This window comes from Copadichromis virginalis, linkage group LG14 (assembly GCF_057382275.1).
Source record: "Copadichromis virginalis isolate Kocher_CV1m ecotype Utaka linkage group LG14, C_Virginalis_male_GT1.1, whole genome shotgun sequence".
Classification (NCBI taxonomy): Eukaryota; Metazoa; Chordata; class Actinopteri; order Cichliformes; family Cichlidae; genus Copadichromis; species Copadichromis virginalis.
Window position 1 is genome coordinate 37,776,936 of NC_140631.1, and position 11,874 is coordinate 37,788,809.

The 11,874-nt window shown below is 40.2% G+C and overlaps 1 protein-coding gene across 2 annotated transcripts in view; it reads left to right on the forward strand.

Annotated features, from left to right (window-relative positions):
• nova2 (NOVA alternative splicing regulator 2) overlaps positions 1 to 11,874 on the forward strand; it is a 90,118-nt gene that overhangs the window by 10,667 nt on the left and 67,577 nt on the right. For both annotated transcript variants that reach the window (XM_085430788.1, XM_085430789.1), the window contains one exon: positions 11,004 to 11,147. In XM_085430788.1, coding sequence (XP_085286914.1) covers positions 11,004 to 11,147 — 144 coding nt within the window. The remainder of the gene's footprint in view (positions 1 to 11,003; positions 11,148 to 11,874) is intronic.

The window sequence follows — 11,874 nt, forward strand, 5'->3', positions numbered from 1 at the left end:
ACTGTGGCTACTTGTATCAGTTAATAAGTCAACTCTAACTAAAATGTCATGTGACTTAATGACAGTCCACTTAGAACACCATAAAAATGGTGGAGACTAGGGGTGGGCGATATAAACGATATACGATAGGAACGATATAAATTTGGCCAACGATAGAGATTTTGACTATACCGCTCTACGGCGATAGCGCATGTTGATGATGTCATCAAGCTGCGCCTGTTTTGGTTGAAAGCATCGCAGCAGCTACAACCGATCATCATCTGCAAATTATGCCGACAGTCATAGCAAAGAGATGAAGCACTTTTGGGGAAAGCCAAAAACTGCGCTTCCGTAACATTGATTCATTAATGTTGAATTCTCTCGCAGCTGCTCTATTCCCATGTTGTTGCAGTATATTAATAACTAACCTCGTATTGTGGATGAATAATCTCAGTTGTTCTCCTGACTGAAGTTTGGCCCGTGTATAGCATCCTGCTATGCGATTGCATTTGACCCTGACCACCAGAATCCCTCACGTTCACTTTTATCGAGTGGAAAAAAAGTTGACGTTCATCCTCCAGCTTCACTGTGCTAAAGTTATGCTAACATACCTGTGTCGCTAGTTTTTGGTCAAGGAAGATGGATCTTTTAACGTCGCAGTGTGGAATGCGAAAACGGAGGCTTTGAAAACAATGACGCATTTTAGTCATATGATGCAGTCATGTGACCAATTCAACTAAGATGGCCGACGGCATTGTACAGCAGTTGTTTTCTTTGCTCTCAATTTTGACAGCCTTATTAAAGATTAATATTAGTTTGTAAATGCTCCAGATAGCTCCAGATAGAAGACATTTTGCCGCGACATTTCAAGGAGCCGGAAAGTAAATAAACGGCAGACGGAAATGATGCAAGTCAAATCATCTTACGTTTCACGCATGCACAGCACAGGAACGTAGCGTTTTCAATGGGGAAGAAAATGATTGAAAAAGATAGTGTGGACATGGAGCGTTTTTAGACGAAAATGCTAATTTCAAATTTATCTGGATTAGTGTAGACGTAGCCTGAGATGACTATTTCTTACCCACAACCCCCCATCATGGCAGATGATTGCCCCTCCCTGGTTCACCTGGAGATTTCTTCTTGTCAAAAGGAAGTTTTTCCTTCCCACTGTCGCCAAGTGCTTGCTCACAGAGCGGCGTCTAATGTTGGGATTCTCTGTGCATTATTTTATGGTCTTGATCTTACACTATGAAGCTCCTTGAGGTGACTGATGTTGTGATTTGGTGCAATATAAATAAAATTGAATTAAATTCAATTGAAATATCAGGGATTGTGTCTTATTTACGTCATGAAAATCCAAGAGTGAAAAGAACTGTGTGAAACTGAGCATTTGGTCATGTTTTATGTGAACCACCAACATACTTTTATCATAAGAAAAGCATACAAGATATCCTGTAAGAGTAAGCATTAAATAATGACTCACTAAATTGTAGAAATGGAAATTAAGGCATACATTACGAGGGATTTTATTGATACCTATACCGAAAAGGATTCTGCTCAAAGTCCCAATTTGTTACTAATTCCCTTTGTGACCACTGAACATTTTTGTTATGAAAAAAAAAGAAAGATTGATAGAATTTATTTTCAGATTTAAAGCTGTATTATTAACTGAACTGCAGGTAAAGAAAAAGTGTAATAAAAATACTTGCATGTGGTTCTGGTGCCAAAGCGTCACTGCCATGACTTTGAAGTCATTGTTGCGCAATGTGTAACAGAGTAAGTTGATGAATTGAATTGACGAGTACTGAGACATACGGTTTTGATGGAGTTTTGCGACCTGGAGCTGATTCTCAACCAGAACAAGTTCTTGACTCGCGCTCCTATTCGCTGTCTTGCTCATGATTGTTGTTGACAAATGAGAAACAGGAGCACTGAGTGAAATGTTCACCTTCCCCAAATTCAGACCTCTGCACACCTGGGCAGCTGCCGCATAACACTGCTGTTTGACTGCCAAACTCAAGCTGTGTTCAAATAAAGTTTAAACTTATAAACGTCTTGTTTAATCGCTTGCAGCTCTCCCTCGATGACATTAAGGTCGTTACGGTATCCTGAAGTGCAGCCTTTTAGGAACGCCACAGAACACCCCCCGCCGTACTTTCTGATAGATAAAACAGTAAGAACTAATCAGTAACAATCACCACTGCTGTAATTACGGTGTTTATCTTGTTCTTATTTGGACTGAAAGTTTACATGCTCATTATGTTGTCAGCATGAAAGAGGCGCTGCACATGAAGGGGGCCGGGACTCTGTATCTCTGATGATTCTTTATTTCAAAAATTGCACAAAATAGTAGCAGAGAACAATGAGTCTGACATCATGCCGAGACATCGGGTTTTTAAAGCATCCCGACGCTGCCGTGAGTCACCATTAACCTCAGCAGGTGACTCTGGTTTGATTGGCGTGTTTTTTGGCCTGACTCTGCCATGTAACGCTCCTTTAGCATCATCAGCAAACCCAGTGAGCTTTTAGTGATTTCTAGAAAACCAAACATTTTTCTTTTAGCATTTCTGTTACCTTTTTTTCCGGCGAATAAACAAAACACCCACTAGTAGTGTTTTACCACCGCTTTTTAATTCACTGAGCTTTGAGAGGTTGTAACGCGTGGGTGAGCATTGCGTGACCTCTGCTGGAGTATGAGGTCGACACCGGTAGGTCAGATATGGCCAGGAGAGCCTCCAGCTGCTTGTTATGGTTGAGTAGATGAGTACACAGGATTTTCACCTGTATCTTTGGGATGCAGAGTGACACTGAAGCCAGTGTTGTACTGTTGTACTGTACTAAGACTATAACCAAACTGATCTCTGTGGGCAGGGTCACGCAATGGTGGGGAAAACACCAGTACCATGAGATAACTAAATAAATAGTGTGATTTGTTTTGAATCAGGGTTATCGTGCATTTGTGGTTTGCTTTTAGTTTTTACCAGGGAATTATATTTAAACTGTCAAAACGATTTTGTGAAGTCTCGTATGAAAGAGCTTCGTAAGTGCGTACTGAGTCAAAACATCACATCCTTAAGTACAGAGCAGAGTTTAGAGACTAATGTGTCTCGGATGTGGAAGGTTCTCTTTATGCCGTGCATTAAGAGCTACGGCTTTGAAAGGCTGAAAGAAAGACAGCGAAAGATGCACAGCTTCTCAAGTTTTTGTCGATGTTTATGTGCTTTAAAAAAGCAGGTAAAACTTGAGGAATGTTCCTAAAACTTTTCCTGTAAACTGTGGTGCAGCGTGGGAGGAGGAGGCAGGTAGCTCTGCACAGATTTCAAGCTTCTTTTTTCATGTCTAGAAGTTCATATTTTTGAAAATTTAGTAACAGCAGTTGTCAAACCTGATAAAAGATTTTTCCAGAAGTGCGATCCAATCCGTGTTATATAACCCTGTTTACCAATCAACACCAGCTCTGCAGTTCTTTTAATGATACAGCTGAGTTCAACAATATGTCATCAACTTAGTGGGCAGGTTTTGTAAACATGTGCATTGGGTTTATATTTTTTAAAAACAGATTGCTAGTGTGGAAAGCTGCCATTTAGTAGATATAAAACATATCTGTGTGATAATAAATGATGATGACAGTCTAATTTTTATATTTTTGTTGGCGATCTTGTTCTATGCATATATAAATAATTTTTTTCTAACTCTTGCCATGGTAACAGGTACAAGTGTTACCTGCAACAGATACAAATGATGAACGTGAGTCACTCTTATTACGTCCTCTTATACGTGATGAGTCACGTTGCCAAGGTGTGTAGGCTTGTTTATGGGACGTCGGAAACGATCTGTTTGCGGAGGAGGTGATTCTGAGTGTGTGCTTCTGTCTGCTTTGTGATCCTTTGTTGTTTGTGTGTGTAAGGCGTTGTGTGTGCGTGTGTGTGTGTGTGTGTGTGTATTTACCAATTCCCCTGCCTTATTAATACGAGCTGGTTATAATTAGCCAGGCTCTATCTAAAGCAGGTCAGTTCAAGGCTTCGTAGTCAAAGTGGGTCACTGCAGCACGGAGAGGAGAGGGGAGGACTGGGATTGTGAAAGAGGCAAGCTGAGAAGATACAGGAGGAAGGAAATGATGAGGGGAAGAAGGAAAAGAAAAGATCACTGGAGGGGAGGAGGGATAAACAAAAAAGCGAAGAGGAGGAACCGAAAGACAGTTTTAGGACACGACCATGTGACATTTTCTCGAGCTGAAGATGGCGAGAATAAATGTTACATCATTGTTGTTGCTATTTGCAGCTAATTACTGATACGCAGCTTGCATGAGATTCTCAAGATACGGTTGTTACTAAAAGGAAAATATTAAGACAGACAAGACAAAGTTATGCGACAAGCTCATGTTTGAAATTTGTGTTATGAAACATCTTTCTGTTGTAAGAATCCTGTGGTGAAGCACGTAGTCTGATTAAAAATAGGGAATGTAAGTTTAAAAGGAAACATTTGGGCTGATATGTAGATTATTTTAATGTATTAATATTTAAAAAATAAATATTTTTTTATGGATATATGAACATATAATCTACATATGCCACCATGAATGCAACATTTGACTCTGATCAGCGAAAATGCTTCTGTTCCACATGTGCTGCAGACAGTGCAATGAGTGCTGCAGTAATAAAGCCACTTTCACTGGCAGAAGATGCTGAACATAAATTACCGCAAGCATGTTTTTCTAAAACTCCTTAAATGTACAACTACAGTATGACTCTGTTCAGTTAATGTGCAGAAATCAGAAGGTTGCAGAAGAAGTTAGTGTTACGGAGATTAATTATTACTGTTTCATTAGCTGGTTCGGGTCTGACCTTTCAACCAAACAGTACTAAACTATAGCCAGACCCACTTTTTTTGGTTTGTTTGCCGTGTTAAACCTGACCTATTTAGATTTATAACTGATCAGGTAATTTTGTGTGAGGTAGCTCTGCTTCTAATAAATATTTCTAAAACTTTAAGAGCTTAGGAGATGCAAGAACGTAAAGGAGAGATGGTACAAGCAGATTATATACAGATAAATGTAAAGTAGGACAGTACAAGCTAAAGAGACTGATATAGAAGTGAGGATGATTAGTGAGAGATAGGTAGACCATTACTAGCAGGTGTCTTCGTGTTGGACTTTAGTAACCAGTGGTTCTGAGTAGAAGATCCTTTAATAAACACCAAAAATGTTGCCTTGCTAATGCACAACATGGAATTCAGATGGCACAGGATTTCAAATGAAGAGGTGAAACCTCATTCATCTTATTTATTTGGTTGTTAGTAACCAAACCCAAAAGTGGGTAAACTGAGGTAAGGTTGGTTTTGCTCTCCTCTGGATCCATGTGTGAGCTGTCTGCAGTTTGTATTTCATCACCAGCAGAGCTGAGGAAGGGCAGGGGAGTTTCAGGTTTCCTGTCTGTGTGCTCATGCTTTGACTTGGCTGAACACTCAGAGATGAGAACAGAGCCCACCCAGTAACACTACAATCATTTTGCAAACTCACATGGGTTGAAGCACAGGACAAATGATTGAAAAAACCAAAACCAAACAAAGAGATAACATTTTTAGTATCAAAGAAAGAACACCCACTCTGGAAAAAATAGTAGCTGCAAAACTTTAGGGGAACTTTAGGGTGTCAAGTACCGTAATTGTCGGGCTATAAGCCGCTACATTTTGCACAAGCTTTGAACCCTGCGGCTTTTAGTCAGGTGCGGCTTTTCTATGGATTTTCCATGATTTTTGTGATATCGTAAGACGATTTGTTTTGTTTGTTCCGCTGTTGTACGGCACTACGTTGCCTGGCGGAAGGATCGGGGTTCAAGAGTGGTATGTTAGTCACATGTCCGTCAGCCAGGCAACGTAGTGCCGTACGAAGTAGCGCGAAAAACAAACTTCAAAGTAGCGCTACGCATTCAGCGGGAGGCGTGGATGACGAGCGGCGATAAACTTGCGAAAAGCAAGTTATGCCCAACTCCACCGGTGGATTCTGACAGCGTGGAAAAGTGCGAAAACATCCACGATCACCAACGGATTTTGAAGGGCTGGACTGCTGCATGATGGAGAGGAGGACACCGCCACGGCCCTTCTGAGGGTGTTCGACTCTGACACTGACAACGAGGATTTCTTTGGTTTTGAAAGTGACAACGAAGGAGAGAAGCGGAGAGTGGATGACGAAGCCATCCTGAGCCTGTTCGTTTCCGACACTGGAGAAGAGGACTTTGGTGGTTTTAGTGCGCAGGAAGAAGAGAAAGATGGTGAATGACTGACTTTTCTTCTTGTTAAAGCCGTGTCACTGCACCTGAGCCTAAAAGGTAGTCCGAATCTATTTTCCTGGTGTGCTGTAGGTTACTGTTATGTACTACATGTGCAAATATGTACCCATAACTTGTTTTTCAAAATATTAATAAAAGGGGTGTGTCTCCAAACAGCCATCTCTTTCCTGACAATTCCCTTTGTGCATATTCTCTTACATATGATAAGTCAACATTGAAACACCTGCGGCTTTTAGTCAGGTGCGGCTAATGTATGTACAAAACAGGATTTTCCCCTGATTTTAGCTTGTGCGGCTAATATTCAGGTGCGCTTTGTAGTCCGGGAAATACGGTAATCGTTTCTCACTGTTTAACAAAAACAGCAAAGGATTAATTGTAAATCAGGCTCTTAGAAATTTCTGGTAATTAAAATTAACGAATGTATGATGTGACAGATTTACATAAAAATTCAGTAAAGCATCTTAAAGTATTGTGACATTGTGGTGGATACAGCACAACACAGAACGCTGTTAAAATGTTGAATGCTGCGTTTCCATAACCGTGTGTGTGGAAGGAGGACGGCAGCAAAGCTGATGTTTCATCATAACTCATGAGAAACTGCGTTCATGGAGACGATATGCAGATGCATCCTAGAATAATATATCACTCAGAGATTACTAAACACTAAAATAACAGTATGCTGTCAGCTTGTATTCTATACAGCGCTGTACTGTATTTTCTTATAGTAAGAAACCATTCTTCGTTGTTAGAGTAAGCACACTTTTATTAATTAACTTGACAGGGAATTTTCTCACTCCTGATCTCAGCTTCACCTCATTCACAGTGTATGTTTTTTGACTACATCAGTGTTAACACATAGTCAAATTTGCTGTCTTTACAGTGAAGAATTAAATTACAGAGTAGTCTGCAAATGGATCAGAGCTGCATTTATTCCACATTTATGTAGTATCGAGTTATAGTAATTACCATTATGCCAAAGCCAACATATAAATCATAATTCTTTTCTGAATTATTTCTGACTTGAGACTTACTAACACAGGGTGCCTGAAAAAGTCAGTCGTTTGTTATAATTAGACCAATTTATCTGTCTTTTTAAATGTCACTGAGCCGGGCCCAGCCGCTCAGAGTTGTGAATATTTCCACCCCTGCTGTTTGACCTAAGTGTGTCCAGCTTGTGCATCCAGCACAGTTGAGAGGAGAAGTCTAATGTAATTGTCCAAAGTAAGTGAAAACATGTGTGGATGAAACATGGGTGTTAAAATCATTAGTTTGAGATTATATAACCTCACCTGAAATCTTAAAGGAAAGTTTGAGTCAAAACCAGAATCCATCTGGTGCGATTAGTATTCCTATCGCTTTCTTGATGTGATTTTTATTGCACCTGTTTAGAGAACGGAAACTTCTTTGCTGTTTTTGCTGTGCAGACTCTTGAAACCTCAGCAAACTTGCAGTGTGTTTCTCCTCAACGACCGCACTTAATCAAACTGAGCAGGGACCTGATCAGCCATATAAACTGCAAACACCTGTGGGGGTCTGCAGGGCACTTTACTAATTACATTTATTTATAGTTAGGTGTCGCAAACGCCTCCTTTCCACTGCTGTTTTGTGTTACAGGGATTTCGTAGGAATTAGAACTATTAAAAGGCACTTCATTTGAGTCAGCGTGACTGCATGGAATAAATCTTCCGTCCAGATAGCTCTCATCTTTATGCCTCATAGTCAGAGCAGGCATTGTAATGTTTTATATGCATGTCCGTGTTTGTACTTCGGCGTCTCCACTTGTGGATGAAAGACAAAGTAAAGTGCAGTTACAAGGTGCCGTGCCCTTGTGAGAAAGTGCGCCCCTAACAGTAATCCTATTTTAATCTGTCTCTGGAGGATATCTGTCCTGGATTACCAAATATGAAGAATGCTGCTAGGGAGGGAGCACAGACACACTGAATGAGGTAATTTAAAGAGAGAGATGATAGAACAGTTGCTATGGATTCGCAGTCTCATAAAATCAATATTAAAGACTGAAAAAATAGGATTATATAATCTGGTGAGTGTATTGCTCCTAAATCTAGAACTCTTGGCTTAAATCATCGGCAATTTTATTTATTTTGGTGATACAATCAGTTTATAATTACTGACAGTTATTCCTAAGAGTCATTGATTTATTGAGTTGGTTTGACATGTCACATGAAACCAAAAATACCGTTATTCCTACTGGAGGCAGCTGGGACGAGCTTTGAGATGATTGATGGTACTCCAATAACAAACATGCGAATATAAATTTATTTGTTTTCTAAAAGCTTCCAAAAACTCTCTGAACAGTTTAGATTAGCACTTTTATATTTTAGAACTAGGAAACATTACTGTGTAAAAATGTACAAAACCAAAGGGAACAAAGAGGTTCTCTTCACAGAATAACTGTGTTGCATTCAGCTTTTATTAAATAGGCACAGTGCAGATAGTACGGAGAGACCAAAAAGAAAGCTGGGGAATGACATTTGGTTTGTATCCAGTTAAGAAAGAAGCCAGGGACTCCCTGCTGATGCTATTCATACCCATGTGGTATGTTTCCTAACCTCTAAGCCAACTGATGTCCCTGAGCAAGTTCTCACACTCTGAGACATGACTCAGAAAGATGCGTTTAATTATATTTGTTTATATATGTTTTTGGAAGCATGTTCAGTGTTACTGTACAAAAATGACATTAATGTCCTAACAGGAAAGAATAAGGAAACAAGTATGAGAATATGCTGTGATCTGCAGCTCTTTAATATGACGTATCTTCATTAAGTAGCTATTAAAGATAATTTATATGACAGTATTATTTTTTATATATATAAATCTGTTTTTGCTGCCCAAAATGTTGAAAAATATATTTAAAAAGACAAATTGTGATTTAAGAATTTTGCTGGATCTTAATTCTTTTGAGGGCTAATATTTTCTGCTATTTAACACAAATCTCTTGTCTCTACACAAAGCAATAAAGAATCAAGTGTGAGGTAGTGCTACTCTTTAGTTGACCTACAGCATGTAGATACTACTGAAAAGCAAAGGCCCGTGTTTCGCAGAGGAGCAATGGCTTGCTCTTGCTTTTTCTCTCTCATTTCATTGTCAAAGAAGCTGCAGGCTGCATGGAAAAGGTTGAAGGTTCAGGTCAACGTGTCAGTGAACGTATCCCTGCTCTGAATGAACACAAATCGATTAAGGTGTGCTTTGACCTTTTGGTTTATTCCCTTTCTCCTTTACTTTGTGATTTTTCACAAACCCAAAACATTAACTTGAAAATGTCAGACCTTATTAAGTCAATTCAACACACCTGGAGCTGAGGTTGTTTTCGATTCACATGCAAATATAACATTTCTGTGACAACAGACCGCCACTGTGGAGGCTTTGGGTGAAGTACATTTTGGTTTCGTGCCTCGCTTTCTTTCAATAAATTGCACAGAGCCGAACGTGTTCGTGTATGCTCACCTAGATGTTAAAATCCAGTTGCACTCTTGACTAATGATGGTGCTTATCAAATATTTATTAAAGAGCCAGAAATTATTAGTGGATGCTGTTTCTCAGAGTTGCTCTGCAGATTTGATCTGTTAAAAGGAAACAGTGCCTCTCAAGAAACAATCATTTATCATCATTATTGGCACATTTAGCCAGATGTTAAGTGTTAGAGGCAGCCATTCGGCTTACAGAAGGTTAGATCAACATGCCGATGTTTTTAAATAAATTACATGTCAAATATAAAAACATGGGGGGAGGAGCCAAGGCAAAGATATTAAAACTAGGAATAACTATGTGTAGAACTCTAACAGTTTATGAATGATTATTTCCATTAATCAGTGAAGAAAATAAAGATGAAAGAGACGACATCTTCTTTTCATATCCACGGTTTACACTGTATCCCTTGAAGCAGGTGCAGCTCAGTGTAAGCAGGGGAAAATTTATAAATAATAAAATATCTGGATCTGCGCTGGCCCGCTTTGTGTTTGTTTACGTGAGCTTATTTGCACATGTTAATCAGCGCATTTGTGTGACTGTCATGGCAGCCATGTGGTGCTATGCATCCACAGGGCTGCCCATCGTTTGAATCTGTTTAGCTTGAATAACAAAACCGACGTGCAGCGTATTCCACGGCTCTCCCCTCTCCTCGTGCCAAGAGGGTGACGAGGACCAGATTCCTCGGGCCCAACGCTGAAATTAGATCAGACCAATCTGGGGAGAGTGTTTAGAGGCTCGTGCAATCGGACAAACAGAGAATGGGGAGAGATAACACTGGCACGGACTCATCAGATTATAGAAATAATTAGTTGTCATGGATAACAGTCATCATTTGATGTGATTGGGTGGATTTATGCAGCTTTGGGAGCCTTGGATGGTCGCTTAGGAAGGAGCTGAGGAGGAAAGATGAAAGACAAAGAATTCTGCTTTGGCGTAGCGATGCGGCACCAGCTCGCATCTGTTCTGTCAGACTGTGATTACTGACAAACACTTTCCTTCCACTTCACAGTTTACACAAGTGATGCACTGATTGTGAAATCCTGGGCACATAACGATGTCTGAAGTAACGATTTGGCCTGCAAGAAAAATATACAATCAAAAGGCACGCATGAGGGCAAAGGTTTAAAAAGGCTAAATGCATACTGTAGCTTTTTGTAATGTTCTTCTTTTACAGCTTTGTATTAAAACAACATGAGCTGCAGTAGCTGTCTCTGACTTTTCTTTCCTGTTTCCTGTTTCCTGCTGCAGAGGAAGGCGAGTACTTCCTGAAGGTTTTGATTCCCAGCTATGCGGCGGGTTCAATCATCGGGAAGGGAGGTCAGACCATCGTCCAGCTCCAGAAAGAAACTGGCGCCACCATCAAACTGTCCAAATCCAAAGACTTCTACCCCGGTAAGACACCACGACCTCTGCTATATACGGATGAATGATGGAGGAAAATAAAGGAAAATGTCATCAATAAGAATTTACATGATGGGAAAACTTCAAAGTAAATCATCTGAAATAATGACACAAAATATACCACTGTTTGCAGGATTGTCTGAAATGAACTTTTGAGGGGACTTACCTTAAGTTTATTTTTAAACCGGCAGACAAGCATTCGTTTACAGCTTACATTTTATTTTTCTGTTTAAAGTATCGTATTTAAATTTATTTTATTAACTTTTCTTCTGACGATGCTGTCTGTGTTGAGAGCTCAGTGGATCTGCGTTCGACTACTCCGCCTAGGCTGCACTGTCGAGCGCAGATCCACTGAGCGCAGCGCAAGCTAGCAAGACAGAAGCTAAGCTCGTTGCAACATGGCAAATTGAACCTCCCCCACCCTCATTCAGATCTGGCCTTTGGAACTATTTTGGTTTTCATGTGAATTATGACCCTGAAGGTAAGCGCGTCATGGACAAAAGTAAAACAGTATGTCGGATGTGCCACGCAATGCTCAATTACATGGGTGGGAACTACTGCGTTAGCGCAGTTTGCTCGTTAACGTGTTGACGCCGTCCAGCCCCATGCACGGGGCGATCCGCGGTAGCTCGTTAACAGAGATTTGCCGTGTTGTGGCGTTAACGTCATTTCAGATTAACGCTGACAGCACTAGTGGGAACACAACGAATATGACTGC